This window comes from Podarcis cretensis (assembly GCF_951804945.1).
Source record: "Podarcis cretensis genome assembly, chromosome: 15".
Lineage (NCBI taxonomy): Eukaryota > Metazoa > Chordata > Lepidosauria > Squamata > Lacertidae > Podarcis > Podarcis cretensis.
Window position 1 is genome coordinate 41877103 of NC_137185.1, and position 21155 is coordinate 41898257.

Genomic DNA, 21155 nt, shown 5'->3' on the forward strand with positions numbered 1-21155 from the left:
AACAATGGTGGAATTGAACTAAGGATAATAATAATAATAATAATAATAATAATAATAATAATAATAATAATACCCTTCCCATCTGACTGGGTTTCCCCAGCCACTCTGGGAGAATCTATTCATTGTATGGTTCTGCATCTCAAAATGGAGGTGTAGAACTGGAAAATGTGCCAGATAAGACAACCACAATTATCTTTTTTTTAAAAAAATAATATTTATTAAAGTTTTAAAGGTTACAAAAAGAAAAAGAAAAACACCAAGTTAAACACAAACTTAACAACACGTTACAATAAGAAAAAAAGAGAATAGAAAAAAGAAAATAATAATTATAGAACACAGAAAAATAGAAAAATAGAAACAATTAAAAAAAAACCACAACGAACCTTCCCATAACTTATCTTTCATTTGCTTGTTTCCTTGACCTCCTCGCACCTCCCTTTTTTGTATTCTAGTTCGGTTAGCTATTTCAGCAAATCCTTTCCATCTTTCCCAATTTTTATCCTATAATTTATCTTAATATCATCCATTAACAGTCTATTTTTACTTAGCCCTTTATAATATTTCTGCTAAAGCCACATAACTTCATTCCAGCCTCCTTCTAACATTCCTTAATTTTACAATGTTTCTGTAAATAAACTTTAAATTTCTTCCAATCTTCTTCCACCGACTCTTCCAATCTTCTTCCACCGACTCCACCCTGGTCTCGGATTCTGCCAGTCATTTCCGCCAGTTCCATGTAGTCCATCACTTTCATCTGCCATTCTTCCCGGGTGGGTAGATCTTGTGTCTTCCAGTACTTTGCAATAAGTATTCTTGCTGCTGTTGTAGCATACATAAAGAAAGTTCTATCCTTCTTTGGCACCAATTGGCTGACCATGCCCAGGAGAAAGGCCTCAAGACAACCACAATTATCAGGGGGCTGGAGCACTTTCTGCATGAAGGAAGGTTACAATGTTTGAGGCTTTTTAGTTTAGGGAAATAGTGACAGGAGGGGGCTTGATTGAGGTCCTTAACTTAATGCACAGTGGAGAGAAAGTGAATTGACAGAGCTTTCTCTCATAATATTAGAATTCAGGGCACTGGCGGAGGAAGAGGAGTGGGGGGGGGGAGCGTACCGCCCCCAGCAGTGTGATCCCCAGGGTGCCATTGAGGCTCCCCCCCCCATGCTGGGCACCACACCCCCGCAGGTGGCGCACCCCTGGGCAGCACACTCTGCCCCAGGACATGCACCAGCCCCGCCCTCGCCTGCTCTCCGTCACTGATTCAGGGTCATCCAATGAAACTGACCGGAAGGCGATTCAGAATAGACAAGCTGAAGTACTTCTTCACACAGTACTATGGAATTCACTGCCAGAAGATGTAGTTCACATCTTCACCAAATATTTAAAGCAATGTAAAGCATTTGGCTCCCCCCCCAATCCAAAATCGTAGGAGCTGTATTTTTTTTGAGGGTGTTGAGAATTGTAGCTCTGTGAGGGGTACACAACAATTTCCAGGATTCCTTTGGGAAAGACATGTGATTTAAATTTGCTTTAAATATCTGGTGTGGATGTGACCATAGTGACAGCCACTAACATAGATGGTTTTAAAAAGAGATTTGATAAATTCATGGAGGATGACAATGGATATACAGCTCCCTTCCAGGTCAGAGGCTCTGAAAGTTGGAGAACTTGGTGGAAGAGGACTTTTGCTCCTGTCCTCTGATTGTGGGCTTCCCAGAGGCATCTGCTTGTTCTTTAGCAATAAGATATCTGCTGTGTAATAGAATGCATGTCAGTAGAATCATATATTAATAGCTGCACTCATGTACAAATTGCAGCAAGTCAGTGAGCAGGGGCAATATAAGCCCTTGTTCAAACATTGTTTGCCAGCAAAACTGGCAAGACGGATATCACAGAGAATGTCTAACTGTGCACAAGTTGTTATTTATGTGTCGTTTTTACCTGTATGGGCCTATGGCCGTAAATAAAATTACTTACTTACTTACTCTAACTGTTTGTGACTGAATCCCAGATGGGGTGTAGTGGGTTAGAGTGTTGGACTAAGCCCCAAGAGACTGGGGCTCAAATCTCCACTCAGCCATCAAGCTCACTGCGTGATTATTTAGGTCACAGTCAAGTTCACTGGTGCATTTCATTTTTGGTTATTCATAAATTTTTGGTGTGGGATTTGCAGTATTTACTTGCAAATGTTCAGGAGCTTTCAGATATTCATTGTTGTTGTTGTTACTACTAGTACTACTAGCATTTCAATTTAGCCATGCTATAACCAATAACACTCAACGAAAGAGCAGCAAAACTACTACATGTTTGATACAGGCATGCATCATTCATATGTGACTACTCTCATCATATGATTTGTGCTTTGGAATAAATTCCAGCTTACAAAAACACCCTGAGAATTATGTTCTGATTCTTGACCAAAACAAGCTTACCTGACACCCTTTAGAAAGGGTGTACTTTATGTAACTTGATGACTTCATCCTGCTGAATTGCAAGGTGAGCTGTTATGTGCCCCTTGCTTGCACATTTAAGATCTTTAATGCACTGGGTGTTCTTTAATAAATACAGGAGTAGCCAAAAATCTTAAGAACATTACAAAAGCTCTGCTGGATCAGATCAAAGGTCCTTCTAGTCCAGCAATCTTTTTCTCCACAGTGGCTAGCTGCTAGCAGCTTCCAGCAAGCTCCTCAGCAGGGCACAAAGGCGATACCCTCCCCCTGCTGTTTAAGGGCTTGGCATGTGCTGACTCTCATGCTAGCTAACATCATAGGGGCTTCCCCTCATGTCCCTCAGTGATGCTCTCATTGCTCAGAGCAAGTGCTTCAATTTCTTATTGTCCCAGTTATAAATTTAGTCCTCCACATTTCCACGTCAGTTTGCAATTTACATTTTTTTAAAGTCCTCTGGAAAACTGTCAGTATTTTTGTCTGACTTTCTCCTATACAGTTAATATCTGCAAATACCTACATTTCTGCAAAGAAATTTCTACTAACGTAATACATTTCTGTATGTTCTTTACAGTAATATGCACATGTACTGTATACACATGCTTTTAGTATGTGCATATTTGTACATCTTGCTTTGGCAGACGACTGCTTTGCAAACTTTGGATAGGTGTGAGTTTTGAAGGATCATAGACTCGTAGAATCATAGAGCTGCAAGGGACCATGAGATCATCTAGTCCACTGCCCCCTACAGTGCAGCAATCCTTTGCCCAGTGTGGGGCACGTATTCTAACAATGGTTATTGTTTCAGAAAGTTCACCTTTGAATATGCCCCTGGTTCTACTGGTACTATTTCTGTCCTCAGAACAGCCCTGTGAGGTGGGCTAGATAGAGAAAAAACACTGGGGCCAATATCACCCAGTGTGCAGCATAAATAAATAGGGGTTTGAATTGAGGTATTCCGGGTTCTACTGGGATGCGGCTGGCGCTGTGGTCTAAACCACAGAGCCTAGGGCTTGCCAATCAGAAGGTTGGCAGTTCGAATCCCCACGACGGGGTGAGCTCCCATTGCTCGGTCCCTGCTCCTGCCAACTTAGCAGTTCAAAAGCACGTCAAAGTGCAAGTAGATAAATAGGTATCGCTCCGGCGGGAAGGTAAACGGCATTTATATGCACTGCTCTGGTTTTGCCAAAAGTGACTTAGTCATGCTGGCCACATGACCCGGAAGCTGTCTGCGGATAAATGCCGGCTCCCTTGGCCAGTAAAGCAAGATGAGTGCCGCAACCCCAGAGTCGTCCGCGACTCGACCTAACAGTCAGGGGTTTACCCCTTTATCTTTACCTATTCTGGGTTCTAATCTAGTTATCTACAACCTCCTCTAACTGAAGGCTAACCTCCACGTAGGTAAGTCCCTTTGCCTCTGCTGTGAGTTTCCATTCCTTTGGTTATGTTTACTACAGCTGTGGGAGTTCTCTGTTTGCTGGAGCCTGACTTTTTGCCAGTGCTGCATTTGTAAGGGCCAGCTTGTCTGTTCTATTGATTTTCAAAGCTTGAATGGTATTCCATGCTTAGGTGATTTGGGAAAATGTACACAGAGTCCTTGACTTCATAGGCAAATGCCTTTTAAATATGATGTTCCATAATGCTTACAGGTGCAGTATTGCTGATGGCTGCACTACCCAGGTGTGCATTGATAAATGGTCTTGCTTTGCATAGTACTTCTTTAGACTGTTCAAAAATGCATGGAGGGGCAGTGGGTTTATTATTTACTTACTATTTCTTCCATAAAATTTCTACACTGCTTCAGTGTAAAAAAAACAAACAAAGCATCCAAGCAGTTTGCAAAAAAATGAAATAATGAAAAAAATTACAACAGTACTTTAAAACATGCAAAAAATACTAAAACATATTAAAATTAAAAACAACTTTCTAAGCATCTGGGTAGGTTTGTCTAAACAACAATGTTTTTACCTGGCACTGAAAAGTATGCTTATTGTCCATCCCATCCACATCACCAATGACTACATGTTAACAGGCTCTGTATATTGTAACTTGCATGTAAAGTAGGATACATGACCACCCTATCAGAAGTAAAAGAAGCAGTGAACCCAAGCAGGACTTTTCCCACTGCCTTCCCCCAGTAACTGGTATCCTGGATTAGGGACCTTGCTTTTTCCTGAATACTCAGTAGTGCATAGAGCTTGTATGTGCATAAGCTCTGTGATCAATAGATGGCACAGTCCCATCCACCCATCTTTGGGGAAGTGCTGTGGTGTGCAGAAGGTCCCAGGTTCAATAGCTGGCATCTCCAGGTAGGAGAGGGAGGGACTCGTATCTGAATAGCTCAGTTGGTCAGAGTGGTGCTGAAACCCCAGAGAGCCATTGCCAGTCAATGTAGACAGAACTGAACGAGATGGACCTTTGCTCTGACTGACAAGGCTTCTTTTTATATTCATATGCATTCAAAATAGGGCCTTTTAGGATGTCTGAAAAGAGTTTGTGATAATTTCTGATATAGGAAATGAAATTTAAGGCCATTTGCAGTTCGCTGGCATATTAAGATGCCAAGACCCAAGGAGTCTTCCAGTTCTTAGGATGCTTTGCTAAATGAAATTAATGCAAGGCAGAAAGATCTTGTCCCTCAATGAAGGAATAAGCCCCGCAGGACACAATTTCATTTTGCCAAATAGAATAGAATTTTAAACTCAGCTGATTAATTAATGCATCAAACATGGATCTCTGAAAGTAATTTGTCTGCCTTGTCTTCCCCTGCCTTTTTAATACGCAGGTTGTGTTATCAACAACGGTGAATGTTGATGGTCACGTACTGGCGGTATCTGACAACATGTTTGTTCACAACAACTCAAAACACGGACGGAGGGCGAGAAGGCTTGATCCGTCTGAAGGTATGGCCCTTTATCTGGGGTGGCAATGGGGAAGAAAAGGGAAGTATTGTCCAAAATATGTCACATAATAAAGGTGGAGAGAAAACAGCAGTGTGTGCAAGATGAAGAAGGAATGCAAATGCTATTTACCAGGGAGACACCTGATTTTCTGGTAATTGTCCCTAAAGCTATTTTACCCCTCTTTTCCTTTTGAAAATATTTAAAAGTCTCTTTTAAAAATTGTGTTGCCATGGACAGCTGGAGTTACCAATCGTCAACCCTTCCTCACCCCCCTCTGTGCCTTCAAACATTAACAATGCAATCCTATGCAGAGCAAGCATAGCCTTTTTACTTACTCTCGGGCACCTCAATGGTTCTTAATTCCAAGAAAACCTGCACAAGGTTGTGTTTTAAATCCCCGATTGGAGACATGGTGGCTGCACCCTAACTTTACTGAAAATCTAAATATGCACACATAAGTACTAGGTCTCACTCATCCCAACTGGAAAGGTCATTTTTGAATTGTTGCTTGCAAATTTATTTTTCTCCTATGTTGGGGCAAGAAACCCTTTTCAGCCAGAGCGCTGCAATCCCTTCTGTACCACCATCCAACGACCACCTCCCAGTGGTGAGTGGGGCAAAAAGCAAAAGAGGGCAGAGCAACAAATGTGAAAGTTATTTTTGGACAGTAGGCTGGTTTCTACACAAACTCACACACTCCTTGGTATCCTCCATCCAGATGAGCAAATTAAGGCAAGGAATAGCTTGCATTCCAAGGAAATCACATGTTAGCTTGGCCCTCCTCTGTAGTGTGTAGTTGAGCAATTAGTTTGGCTAATTTACTAATGTTGCTAAGATCTGAAGGGAAAAGCATCTGCTTTCCATGCAGAAGATCCCAGGTCTAGGCCCTGGCATCTCCAGGCAGGGATGGAAGAAATCCTAGTCTGAAATCCTCGACAGCCACTGACAGTATAGAGAATACTGAGCTAGGTGGACCAATGGTCTGATTAAATATAAGGGAAAGACCATAACTTGAATACAGAAAATTCCAGCTTCAATCCCTGCTATCTCCTCATATGACTGGGAGAAAGCCTGATCTGATATCCTGGAAAGCCTCTGCCAGTCAATGTACTGCTCTGGATGGACCAATCAGTGTATTATGACAGTTCACCATGTTCCCATCAGCTTATGGATTACCTTGCTTTCATAAGGAGGCAACCCTTGTGAGTGAGATCAGCAACCCTGCATAACGTCTAAAGCTGACCAACCCTTTTGTATCATTAAAATCTGGCGGTCTCACTCTGCATTCTAGTTGCTTCTTCAGGACAGAGCAGCTGAGAGGCAATGTGCTAAATATTCCACAAAAGAATTTCAGACTTCGTTGCTCAGCTGGGCTTGACTTGATTTTGAGCAAATCAAGCAACATGACATCTTAGTTAAACAGAAATGTAACAGCACAAGATGTGTATGAAAAAGTGTCAGCCGTTCCCTTAAACAAACTGCGGGAAACGTAACAATGCGCAGAAGGGAACTGACACTAATTGATTTTCGTTTGTTTGGCTAAGCGAGGAATCACCATCGTCTGCAGGCTGTATTTTCAAGCAATTACAAATCACTGGATCTGCTAAGCTTCAAATTGGATAATCGCCTACACTCTTGCCAGCCCCATTCTGGCACCAGTTAAAAATAACTAGAGAACCCCTCTTGGCCCTGTCCTTGCAGCTAGTGAAAGTGAGAAGACTTTGTGACGTTACGAGAAGAGACAAGTTAGTCTATTATTTCATTAGGGTGTTTTGTTGCGTCCCTCCCTTTTAAAATGTGCCCTGCATCAACCTAAAGGAGAATTAATGAACTGGAAGAAAATGATTGAATCAGTAAAGAATTCGGAGCAGTGTTAATTCTCCCCCAGCGGGCAGTGAAATGGTAGAAGGAAACTCCCAAGATTCCAAAGCTAGGAAGCCTTCCAGTTTTTCCTTGACTGATTGAATGTGATTGACTGGCTGTTCAAAGGAGTCTCGTATTTTTGGAGCCCTGCCAAAGCTCCCTTCCACCTCTGACCTTGTCAACATTGGGAATGGAGTGATGGATTGACTTTGGTTATGGACTGGAAAACCATATTGGGATCTTGATGGGATGTATAGTCCAGAGGCCCTGAACGTATGAAAGAGGTTGGAGGGAGGGGGAGTGTGTGTGTGTGTGTGTGTGTGTGTGGAGAGGGAAATACCCTATCCTATGAAAGCCAGAAATTCTTAAAATGAATTTTATTACCTATGATCTATTTATTACATTTGTATACAGCTCTTCAGTTTATATTCCCCTGGATGACTTGGGGGGGAAGGGGGGGTTAACACAGTCATTAAAATGTAAATACACCAGGGACAAAACACAAAATGTAAAATGTAGATATCTCTTGTAGTAATACTGGGATGAATGCAGGAGATTTTTTATTTTATTTTTTTACTTATGCAAACCATTAATAAACCCAGCCTATTGATACTTATTTGTTTTTATTATTTTTTAAAATTATATTGCACCATCAAATTCCCTGGGGCTTCCCAGAGTTGAACTTGCTTCTGAGTAGACACAGATAGGATTGCACTCTCACATGCTTAAGAATGTAATGCTAAACACACTTACTAGGAAGTCACACCTATAGCAGGACTTGCTTCCAAGCAAATATGTACAGTGAAAATGCTGTGTATTGTTATTAGCCTGTCGACACTGATGCTTATATATTTCTACTTGGTGCTGCCTTATGCTGGTTCAAGACCACTGACGCATCTAATCAATTACTATCAGTTTTGACTGGCAGCAGACTCTCAGGGCTCTCAGGCAAGGGTTTCTCACCATCCTGCTACCTGAGCTCTTTTAACTCAAGATGCCATGAAGGAGCCTGGGACATCCCACATGCAAAACATGTGACCTACCGCTGAGCTAATTCATACTTCACTGCAGCTGGCTCTGTTGGTTGTCCACCCCCACCCCTCCAGTCGGACAGATATTAACATTTTTTGGACTGGTGCAAGGCAACATGATTCCCCAGCCATCACCTTACCAGCATCAGAAGGTTAACTTCTAGCAGGGAATGTGGAAAGTTATTCTGCAATAAATATCCTGCACACTCACTAGAAGGGCATATCTGAACTAGGGATGGGGGTCAGAATCCACTTTGCTTCTCATTTTAACATGAATCTACCTCATCCACACTTCCTGAAACAATATACATATGTAAATACAGCTCTCCTTCAAAATACATCCTCCTCCAAAGTTTGCAATACTGATCCCCAACCAAAAAATGCATTCTAAAACTGAATTTTTGCAAGGACTGTTTTTCTTAAGAACAATAATAACAATACAAACTGATGTGGGAATCTAGTGAACTGAATGTAAGACTGGCGGTGGGGGGGGGGGGATAGAAGCTGAGAAAAACAGAGTTGGCCATCCCTACTAAGAGCATAAAAACACAAGACAAGACCTGCTGGGGCAAACTATGCAGTTCAGTATCCCATTTTCTAGAGTGGTCAACCAGATGCATTCATGAAATGAAATCCATAGTTAAACTATGTGCCCTTTGTTTTGTGTGTTCTGAATTTCCCACCACATTGTGTGACCCCTGCCAAGGCTGGCCCAGGACATTTTGCTGCCTGAGGCAAAGGAGAAGCTTGTGCCCTTCTCCCCATCCCATATGCAGAAGCTGAGTGGACTGTCCGTTGAATGGTGGCGAAAGAGCATCTTCCATCACACCTGAGATGGCATGCTGGATTAGAGAGCGCAAGACAGGGCAGCTTGGAAGCATAGGGCCACATGTGCGGCACAACAGAGGGGAAAGCACACACACACACCTGCTCATCCACTGCCCTAGTGGTGGAGCTGACTCTAGTATTAATTAAGAGAGAGGCAGAAAAATGTCTCTTCATTCACTTTCTCAATGATGCATCATTTTATGTATACGCACCCTTGCCTCCCGCCCCCCTCACCCCCCAAATCCAGAAGCCCAAATGTTTTCATAGGGGAGTTTTTCTCCAGCTCCTTAATATTTTGTGTTGCCCTTTTCTTCCCCATGGTGAATTTGTACCCTAGATTTGTATGAAAGCATTGCAATTTTATTTCCAGTTCTTTTTTTACTGATGCCTTACATGAGATTCATCTTTTTCACAGGCTAGGGATAATTCTCAGCACCCACACCAGACTTCAATTCCCAGAATTCATTAGGGATGCCATAAGAGTTAAACTGGTGTAGAACCAATATATTTTTGCAGTCTGGATCTGCTGCAATTGAATGATAGCAAGTGAACTTTTTAGGATGGCAAAGAAGAATGTAGACGTTCTCCAGAATCCACAGCGTTTATATCTATGTTATAAAAGCCCAGGGGAGAAAATGTTAACTTTTCTGAAGTTTCTGGCAATAGAACAATTGTTATTTAACCCAACATTCACTGCTAATATTTACTTTGCTGTTCTCCAGATGTTGTAGGACTCTATCTCCCATCAATCATAGCCAACATGGCTAGTAGCCAGGGGAACATCTGGCCCTCTGAATGTTGCTGGACTATGAGTCCCATCATCCCTGACTCCCACTGACCCATGATGGCTGGGGATGATGGGAGATGGAGTCCAATAACATCTGGAAGTTCCAAAGGTATTAACCCCTGGAGTAAACAATACTGGCTGCAATCGGTATGTCAGCTTTATATTGTAACAAAATGGAGATGGCTGGAATCTTCCCTGCAGGGGAGGCTCGAAACTCTTGGTACAATAAAGCTATTAATCTTTGCTAGAAAAGCGGCTCTGATGTCTCTTTTTGCCTTCCCTTCCCCTTTCTCCTATCCTGTAGCCACTCCCTGCATCAAAGCAATTAGCCCAAGTGAAGGCTGGACCACAGGTGGAGCAATGGTTATCATTATAGGAGACAACTTCTTTGATGGGCTACAGGTCGTATTTGGGACCATGCTGGTATGGAGTGAGGTAGGTCAGCATGCTTTCTGGTTATTGCTTGCCAAGCTATCCTTCTCAAAGAGCTAAGGTAGCTTGCATTGGTTCTACCATATTGGCCTGAATATAAGCTGCACTCCCCCCCCAAAAAAAATTCTGACCGTGAAAAGTTAACGTGTGGCTTAAATTCACGACCTTACAAAAACTGGCTTTTACAATATTGCTGCTGAAACAGACATACTCTAAAACAGAGCGGGTGTGAGTGCCTGCGGAATTTTAAGGGAGCAGCTTATATTTATTTGGATATTGTCTCTCCCCCCCCCCCGGAATTTTAAAGGTGTGGCTTATATTCAGACCCATATGATATTAATCATTTCTCAAGTGGTAAAATTCAACGGGTTGCTAACAGAGAGAGAATATCCATTTTTTGTACGATTTTGTACAGTGCACCCCCAGTGATTCATGATGGGCACCAAGACAAGTTGCTTCCCACCCACACACCCTCCATGCCATGCCTGAAATGGCAGAACAGTTTGCCCACCCCCCGGGAAATTCAGACAGTCCTACACAAATCCCACTAACAATAGCTTTTTTGGGCAGTGTTTTGTCAACATGGCCACACTTGTGCATTAGCTCCATAGAAGGGGTGCAAGGGGGAGGCACAAAGGTGCTGAAAACTGTCACAAATTGTATATACAAAATTTGGAAATGAAAAATAGAACTAGTGAGGACATTTAGTGGATTGGTTCCTCTTATGAAACAAAACCAGGTAATTCAGAACTTTTTTGATCAGGCTTCACATATATAAAAAGTTGACCCAAATAATTCAATACTTAAAACAAAAAGTACTAGAGACGGAGTAAAATTAGTTCTGTTCACATTTTAATGCAGACCTACTTACCTTCCTTAACTAAGACGTAAACTGAAACACTGCTCAGCTTCCCAAGTCACTTCTCTGAAATTTGTATCCAGTTCCTTATGCAAAAATACACACCAAATAGCATATATTAAAGAATACTTGCACACAAAAAGCATATATTAGTGAAATATGCATCTTAGAAAAAAATAATTTAAGAAAATGTATTATATATGGGAAATAATTTTAGAATGCATATATTAGACAAAATCACATGCAAAAATGTATACTAGGAGAAATGTGAAAATTCATACAAATTGTTCAGACTTTTTTTTAAAAAAAGCAAATTTATGTGGAAATGGGGCAAACTCATCTTAAGATTGAATAAAATGATAAACTGAAATGGACAGATTTGTGCATCCCACCTTCATCATTAGCCTGAGTAAATAAAGGTGTGTGTTTTGCCCGCTGACCTGGAGAATTTTTTATGTAGAAAAGGCCTGGGGAACCTTTGGCTCTCTGGATGTTGTTGGACTACAACTCCCATCATCTCTGACTATTGGCCATGGTGGCTGGAGATGATGGGATTTGGAGTCCCACAGAGCTTGGAGGGTCAGCAGATCTCCAGCCCTGTTCTAACTGCACAAACTGAGACTGGTGAAAGATCCTGTGGAAATGCTTCACCACTGTTACTTATTTTCTCTCCTTGAATCTTCCCAGCTGATCACCCCTCATGCCATCCGTGTCCAGACGCCCCCTCGTCACATCCCTGGTGTCGTTGAAGTAACATTATCATATAAATCCAAGCAGTTTTGCAAAGGAGCCCCTGGTAGATTTATTTATACAGGTATGTGAAAACTGTGTATCACAAAGGACTAAGTCCAGGTGACCTATTTGTTCTAAATTACTAAAGTGTAAAGTTGTGTTGAAAATGGATCTTTGGGGGGGGGCAGCAGAAAAATGTAGCTTTCTGTTTCAAAATTGACACTTTTCTTTTCTTTTGCTTTTTTGGCTCTTTCCCAACATTTGCATTGGTTGCCTCCCACCCTACCCACTGCTTATATTTAGTCGTCCTGAGATCTCACATTGAAGTATCAAAATAAACAACAGACCATGAGGAAGGACCAGCATCAGCACCCAATGTCCTTGGACAGTTGTTGAGGCCCCAGCCCCAGAGCAGGGCCTCTGACCCCTGTCCACCTGTCCTTCACACCCCCTGCATCATTTTCCAGCCCAGCACTATGACTAACACTGCGTAGCGGTATCACGCTGCCATCCCAATGTAACTTAGCTCAGGGGCATTGTGGGGAAATGTAAATGGTGACTAGATGCAGCCACAAATCTCCACTTGGAGCACAGCTCTTGGTAGAGGTGCTGCTGCTGCTGCCATTTCCCCATGAACCCCACATAGCTGGAGTTGGAGCTGTCACTAGAGTTTTTTGTATTTCTCATGAGTAATAATGATACAAACTAAATGTAGGCCTAATTTATTTTGCCTAGGGTGGTCCACCTTTGCCTGGGCTGTATCATTTTGGACTGCAGCTGTGGGATCCCCCGCTTGTACCTTTCTGCATTTCTTTCAGTAACAGTAGAGTTTTGTGGTAGAAAGGATTGTGCCAGTACTACTGAGTTTGAACCATTTCAGAGCGCACTGATCCACACACATTACGGACTGCCAAAACCCAGAAGTACCGGAATGGGTTACTTCCAGATTTTGGCGGTCACGCATGTGCAGAAGCACAGAATTGCAACCCGCGCATGCACAGATGTGCCGCTGCGGGTTGCGAACGCTGCAGGTTGCGAACGTGCATCCCGCACGGATCACGTTCGCAACCCGAGCATCTACTGTACAGCTATGTCATAAACACACACATATATAAGTGGTTTACACCAACCATACTTATATAAAATATTTAAAAACATGTAAAAAAAATAAAACCAGAGATTACCAACTATTAAGGAAATACATTTTCTTAATTGCCTGCATGAACTTGGTAGCACAGAAAAGTTTTTGGCAGGCATTTAAACCTTAAAACAGAAGGTACCTGCTAGATCTCTATTGAAGAGAGCATTCCACAGGGCTGGCCCAATGACACTAAAAGCTCAAATTCTTGTTTCTGTCAAATGAGCCTCACCAACTTGCAGTGCAACCAATGACATTTCTGCGGTTGGTCTCAGTCAGGGGTCAGCAATTTTTTTTCAGCAGGGGACTGGTCCACTGTCCCTCAGACCTTGTAGGGAGCCAGACTATATTTTGAAGGGGAAAAAAGAACGAATTCCTATGCCCCACAAATAACCCAGAGATGCATTTTAAATGAAAGGACACATTCTACTCATGTAAAAACACGCTGATTCCCAGACCGTCTGCGGGCCCGATTTAGAATGAGATTGGGCCCCCAGGCCTTAGTTTGCCTACCCATGGTCTCTGTGATTGCTGGGATATAAGGGTTCAGGTAGAACCCTGTAACCCTGGACCTAAGTTGTTGAGAACTTTGTAAATTAAATCAAAGTTAACAACTGGGAACTGCCATGGCAGGTGAACCAGATGAAATTGATAAAAGGCACTTTTTGCCACAACAGGCAGGCCTCATGCTCAGCTCATGCGTTTCACGGAGGCATCAGGCTGGCCACTGGAGGAGGAAACCAGGTACTTGATAGAAACAACAATCTGATCCAGCAGAATTCTTAATACTCATAATAGCAGATAATATTTTTGGTTTTTCGTATAGAAAATATGGGTGTAAATAGAAGTTCTGCACAAGCGAATTCTGCTTATATTTGAATAAGCCCCAGGTGTTGTGAAGGAAACTTTGTTCAGAAGTCTAGAACTAGCTCCACAAAGACACTCACATGTCCCCTTCCTGAAACCCTGGAAGGCCACTGCCGGTCAGTGCTGAGTTAGATGGACCAATGGTCTGACCCAGTATAAGACAGCTTCCCGTGCTCCTACGTGTCTTGAATGGGAACCAATTCCCATGTGAGAATGTAAGAAAATAAAAAGAACTTGCTGGGTCAGGCCAGTGGTCCATCTTGATCTTGCTGGGTCAGGCCAGTGGTCCATTCTGTTCTCTCAGCAGCCTATGGGAAGCTGTAAAGCAGGACTTGAACAGAATTCTCCCCACTTGTGGTTCTCAGGAACTGAAAATTCAGAGGCATACTGCCTCCAACAGGGGAGATAGAACATAGCCATTGTGGCTAGTACCATGATAATCTTATGCTAATCCTCTTTTAAAACCATCCTAAATTGGTGGACATGACTGCCTGTTGTGGGAGCAAATTCATAACTGTGTCAACTCTTCCCACACAAACCTTCCTTGTACCTTTTGGTTCCCTCCCCTGCACTATGGGCTCCCCACTTTCTGTTTGAAGTGTGGATTCAGCCAGTGCCCCAAGTGAGGCTGCTACCAGGAACGGATAATCCATCTATCCAAACAGTGAGCCAGTCCCTTCTGCTGTTTGACCATACAGAAGAACATAGATACCCAAGGAAATAGTGAAAGATGATTTTCAGATCCATCCAGAAGGGAAAGGTTGTTTTGCTGCTTTATGCTAGAAGATGCTCCATAAAATTAGTGATGGGAGGAGGGAGAATCAAGCAATTTCTCAGCCTCCCTATCTAAGTAGATCATGACAAGCAAAGCGATAAACACAACTATTAAGTACAGCTGCACCTGGTGTAAGCAATTCCCCCAGCTCATTTTGGCTGGTAGTAGAATTGTTGAAAGAAAAACACAGAACAATAAAATAAGAACTTCCAAGCTGCACAATTAACCCAGGGTGTTGTTGTTTTTCTTGCCTCCAATCACTATATTAGTGGTGTTCAAAGTCTGTTTTGATCATGGTACAGATCGTTCCTTTTTCTCAGCTTTCACTAGTGAATCTATACATAGTCCTGGATAATATGCAATACTTCCTATATGAAATCGACAATTTAAGTCAAAACAATGGCTGGAGTAAAAATCAAATTGGGGTAGGGAAGTGGGAATAATTTCTTTAAAATGTAACATTTGAAATTTAAAATGGTTCCCTTGGGGTCTAACCCTGCCATCAATAAGCTATAGGTACAGCAGTTGTCTTGCACATATTTAATTCATGGCAAGACTGAAGGGTCAGCATTCAAAATGTGATGTTATAATTTTTGCATTCTGAGCAGGCAATCCGTGTGTGTGTGTGTGTGTGTGTGTGTGTGTACGTATGTGTGAATTAGGTATAAGCCAACTTCACCAGTTCATTTCTTTTTGGGGTGGCCATAGCTCAGTGGAAGAGCATTTGCTTGGCATGTAACAGGTCCCTCGTTCAATACTGGGCATCTCCAGGTAGGACTGGATAACCCCTACATGAAATCCTGGAAAGCTGATACCATTCAGCGTAGACAATGGCTGAGCCAGGTGGACCAATGGACTGACTCAATAAAAGGCACCTTCTATGTTTATTGTTCTGTGGATTCCCTCTGTCTGACATCCAGCTCCTCCTGAATTTATTTATTTAATCCACCAGTCTTTCTTCCAGCAGTGATAGGTACTATCTCAAGTTTTCTTTTCTTTTTTGTGGTGTTTTATCACTGTGCACAACTGAACCAGTAAAACAACACAAATAAAGAATCTTGATGCAACCTTGCATCCAAAACAGCATTTCTTCAATGTGTGCAAAACTGTGGCAAATTCCACGTACAAAGTACCACGTTTGAGGAGGATGGGGGTATGGAACAGTTCAAATTTGGAAACAGGATCAGGTAATAATTCAGATCTCAGAATAATTGTCAAATTGATGCTCAGTTTCCACTTAATCCCCTACAAGCTACTAGGAATCAAGTCCAATTAAACCCAATGATATGTCTGAGTAATCATGGTTAGGAATCAAACTCAAATATTAAATTCGTTCTCATCTCTTAGAAATTGCTTCTAATTGTGTTATACTTTGAGCCATTCTTCCTTATTAGGAATAAGATGGATCAAAGTCTTTGATTGGGTTTGTACCGTGATCAGCACCAGAGTGGAAGGGGAGTCAATAAGTCAATAGCAGTTTTGATGTCAGAATCAGGTTCCTATCAAGATCCCTCCCAAGGGAACTGGCCGTGAAGGCAGAGACTGAATCCGGTGTTCCTATTAGTAAGCAGGTGGAGAGATGATAAAGCAGGGATTTTCGGAGCTCAGGTTGCAACTGCTAAAGATCTGAGGAGAAGTCTTCAATATTTAATACAAAATCCAATATTCATTCCATGTTCAAACTGATTAGGCATTAGCTGAACAAGAACAGCACTGAGACAGCTTGTTTGAAGAGGAGAGAGCCATAAACTGTTAAAAAGACAACCATAAAAATTAAAGATAAATTCCAAGGGTAAATCTAAATGTCACAGTGGGAGCTGTTATCGGCATGCATATGTTCCCCATAATGGGTATTTATAATAGGTTACGGCAAAGTATGTCATACTAGCAATGCTGTAGTTAAGAATCTGTCAGCAGTTCCTCTCTGAGTGTTATCACTCACAATGCTGCTGCAAAGCAATCACCCAGCTGATTGTGGTGCCACGGCTGTGTTTATTGTTTTGAGCTTCTCCCCGCTTCCCTCTACCCACTCTACAGGGGGGGGGGGGGGATCCCCCAGTAGCTGGAAAGGTTTAGAAACCTATCCATGGAGGTTTGCGGAAATGGGTTGATTTTTGGCACCCTGCTTTGGGCCTGAAAACACTTAGGGCACACAACAGTGGGATGGATCCTGTCAAAAGCTGCAGTCCTAATCCCACTTATCTGGGGGTCGGGATGCTGGAAAATTCTGATGAAGGCAGAAAAAGGAGTGGAAGTTGCCGTTGTACACTTATTAGTTCCATGTCCAGAATGGAAATCAATCCAGTGAATACGATCAGTTGTTGCAGCTGCTGTTGCTTTCAGTCCACTAAACAATTTGAAATTGATGTCATTTCCTCCACCATTTGCATTATGTTTCCTTTGCATTGAAATCAATGGTGTGGAATAACATAATGGCAATGTAATTTATGTAACTTACATAATTACACCACAGTGGACAGTGAGAAGACACATTTTTGTGGAGGCAGACTGCAGAGGAATGGAAACAGTGTTGCATGCAATTAATACAGTATGGAATGCAAAATGATGCCTTCTTACATCCTACCTGTTTATGGATGGATTATTGAATATTGCTTTATTCAATATAAATTGTTTATTTTAAAGATATTGTGACTTTTTTGTATTGAATCAGATTTGATTCAATAAAACATGTTTGATGTTTTATTATGGTGCTATGTGTTGGAAGCCGCCCAGAGTGGCTGGGGCAACCCAGCCAGATGGGCGGGGTATAAATAAAATTATTATTATTATTATTATTATTATTATTATTATTATTATTATTATCTGAGAGTAGGCCCCACAGAATTCAATAGGACCTATGTCTGAGTGGACATGGTTGGAATTGGGCGGTAAGTTATTTGAATTCAGTTGAACACAGTTTCCACTGGGAGTTAAATTAAGCCATAACTAACTTGTCCCACTGGTTTCAGAGAGGCCTAAATTCAACTAGCTTAGTCTGGATTCAATCCAATTTCAACAATATAATGATAGCCACAGAAAGGAAAGAAATCTCAAGTAGTCATGCATGCTTAATAGTACATGTTGCTGACACTTAAGCCTTGTGCAGGCATTATTAGCTTCCATGTGCAGCAACACAGAAGCATGAGTGGGGCCATGTCAAGTAAACCTGTCCCTCATGTATCACATACGATCTATGACCCAGGGATGGGAAACCTCATTTTAGCCCTGGAGCCACATTCCCTTCTAGGAAAACTTCCAGAAGCCATATGGGTGGGGCAAGAGGCAAAAAAGGATGGACCAGTGAATATAATTTTTACGCTTGCTCAGTAGGCTAGCTTTTACACACACAGTTCTTGCACACACATCCAGACAAGGAAGAGCCATTAACAGAGATCAAGGATACATTCCAACCTGTCAGAAAGCACTCAAGGAGAGTGCAAAGCAAGGCCAGTGAAGATTGTGGCCTGGGGAGAGACAATGCGTCTGGGAAGGGGCTGTGGCCATGAGGGTGTTCCAAGGACCAGCCTGGAGAGCCACATTTTGCCCTGGGCTTCTGATTGTGTGTACAGCCTGAACATATGCAGTGTGAGGGGCTGTTGTGAATCTAGTTTTACACATGAAAACTTCCATGAGATCTGGAACAAATATCAGCCAGTCTGGATTGAGCATGCAACTAGGGGTGGGAGCTTTTCTGCACCATCAGGCGTTTTGTTCCTGTGTAACTATAATTTCTGCATAGGGCTTTGGTTGCAACAGTTTTAGACCTATTAGCTTGCGCTGTTGTACTGTGCAGATGATCAATATCAATAACATGCCTTACATTTAAATTTTCTTGTGTAAACTGGAACTGAATTGGTTGGCTGTGTGTGCAGAACTGATCGCTGAATCTTGCTTGATCAGAACCAGAACCAATCCAGAACAGCATCAGATGCAACCAAACCTGAACTGAATTTAAAAAAGGAATGACTTGAGTCGCTTGTCTATCTATCTGAGCAAAGGCACTAAGCCTGTCCCACCCCCTCCAACTTCCAACTGGAAAAGACAACACTATACTATTCATTGGTGGCAAGCAGTGGAACCAAGAAGGCCTCTGTGGTACGATGTTTCACATCTTGTGTGTCACACCTGAAAAAGGCGTGTTTCTACCTGCTATATTTCAGATGGCACAGGGACATAAAGCAGGGCTTCTGTACTGTGGCGAGATGTGTTATATTTTAATTTATAGTAACAATTTTTACATTTGCATGTAGACATAGCAATCATCATATGCAACTTTTATGCCAATTTGGTATGCTCTTTTACCATCTTATTTTGGTGATGCAAACACTCTTTTTTGGCAACGCATTACTGGCCTAATAAAATTTCGTCAACAACCCAGAGGACTAGAATTGTTAACAGAAAAATCAAATCAAATAAATAAGAACTGAGATTCACTAGAAGCTATAGAGCAACTGTTGCAACTTTATCATGACAAACTGAAAGCATATTTTTGTTGATTTTTTAAAACAATACTAAGCAGTAGCCTGATTGTTTTCTTGATCATCAGATCTGGATATTCTCATTAGATATTTTTATTTAAATACACACATTTAGATATTATGTCATTTATTATTTTTATTTCAAAAGTTCATAACCACTTTTGCTTGAAATAAGACATGCAATTCACTTAAACTATTAGACTCACAAGAAAGAAGAGAAATGGCACATTGTGATATATAAGATCTCAGGAGGATTCTGACAAATTCTCACGATTATTGGCATAACTTTCCTGCCCTGCTCCCAAATGGGAAATAGATTCTGTGGCAGTTGAAATGTGTATTATTAAACTCCTTAAGTGATCCAGAATGGTTCCCAGTAGGCAGGAAAAAAAACATTCTAAGTATAGCAAAATCTAAATTCTCAGGTCTAAGGCTTTCCTGCTCAACTCCCATTTGATTCAGTCCCATAATATTTAAACTCGCCATCATTGTTTCATTAAAATAAATCAAAATGTATGTCACCAGGACATATTATGATTTCTTGCTTCTATGTTGCTAAGTAGAGGCAGATGAGAGCATAGGGGACAGCGCTATGATTTCCAGTTTAATTTATTGCTGCCAATCAGCTGTCAAGCCCACGCGTGTCCCCCAGGCAAAGTGTAGCTCTGTACTATTCTCAGAATGAGTGCCCTCCAAGTGGTTTGACCAGTGGGGAGGGTGGGCTGCCGTGGTGTGGAGAGGCAGTGGAGCAGACTGCAGCAAGGGTTTGTGAACCATCCACCATTTAAAATTTCCCACAAGGCTCTGGTGCAGCTTTGCTCTATTTGGATATTGTGGGCATTTTAAGGTGGTGAACCATCTGCCATTAAGTTAAACACTAGGATCAGAGGAACAGGTGGGCCCGAACTCTGCTTCCTGCATCAGCACCAGTGAGCTCTCCCAAGGGGCTCTCCTAGCAAGCTTTCTTGTTGATATGGGTAAAAGTAGGAGTCTGTCCAGAGTCTGTGACCTCCTACAATCCACCTTGAAAGATATTCCTTTACCATTGATCTGCTCCAGGGGTGGACAACCTTAATGTTTTACATGATGGGTTTCATTTGAAGACTGTTCAGAAACTGCAGCTGATGCAGCATTTGGCGGCAAGGTTGCTGATCGGGGCAAGAGAGTCTGAACAATTAACACCAATTCTGCCATGACTGCACTGGTTACCACTTTGTTTCTGGGATCAATTCAAAGAAATGTTTTTGACCTATAAAGCCTTATGAGGCTCAGGACCCAGTACCTCAAAGACCGCCTCTCCTTACATAAACTGACCCAGACCCTGCAATCATCATTGGAGACCCTTCTTTGCTTACCCACTCCACAGGAGGCTTGGAGGGTGGGAATATGAGACTGGACCATTTCAGTGGTGCCCTCACACACTTGTGGAATACTCTCCCCACCTTCCTCTATATTTTAGGTGTAAAATAAAGGTGTGTTGTTTTTTCTTTACTCAGGCTTTTGGTCCTTATATTGAAGGGTAGCACTGTTTTATCTCTTTAGTTGCATTTTTTAGATTTTTATTGAATGTTCTGAATTGGTTGTAATGTAAGTCACTTTGGTCCCCTCTGTGAGAAAAGCGACTAACAACTTAATAAATAAATAATCAATCAATCAATCAATCAATCAATCAATCAGTCAGTCCCTTCTGGGCAACCTTGCAGAGGTCAGACGTCAGTGATTAAATGCAAAAATGGGCAGAGCAACAAATGAAGATTTTATCTTTGTACAGTGGGCTAGTTTTTATGTACATCCATCTCTATCCTCCATCCAGGCAATCAAGATGCATTCTCAAGTCAGGCAAAGCAGTTGAGGTGCGCAAAGTAGGATAGGCATGGCTTGGGGAGATCAGGTGTGGCTAGGGAGGGGGGGGTATGGTATGGGGAAAGTTTTGTGGATCAGTTAGAGAGGTTTAGAGAGATGTATTTGGTCCCCAAGCCAAAAGTTTTCCCCACCCCACCCTGTTCTAGGAGA

The 21155-nt window shown here is 42.0% G+C and overlaps 1 protein-coding gene across 2 annotated transcripts in view; it reads left to right on the forward strand.

Moving 5' to 3' along the window:
* EBF2 (EBF transcription factor 2) overlaps nt 1–21155 on the forward strand; it is a 261105-nt gene that overhangs the window by 199746 nt on the left and 40204 nt on the right. For both annotated transcript variants that reach the window (XM_079955074.1, XM_079955073.1), the window contains exons 8-10: nt 5235–5352; nt 10166–10296; nt 11840–11966. In XM_079955074.1, the coding sequence (XP_079811200.1) occupies nt 5235–5352; nt 10166–10296; nt 11840–11966 (376 nt within the window). The remainder of the gene's footprint in view (nt 1–5234; nt 5353–10165; nt 10297–11839; nt 11967–21155) is intronic.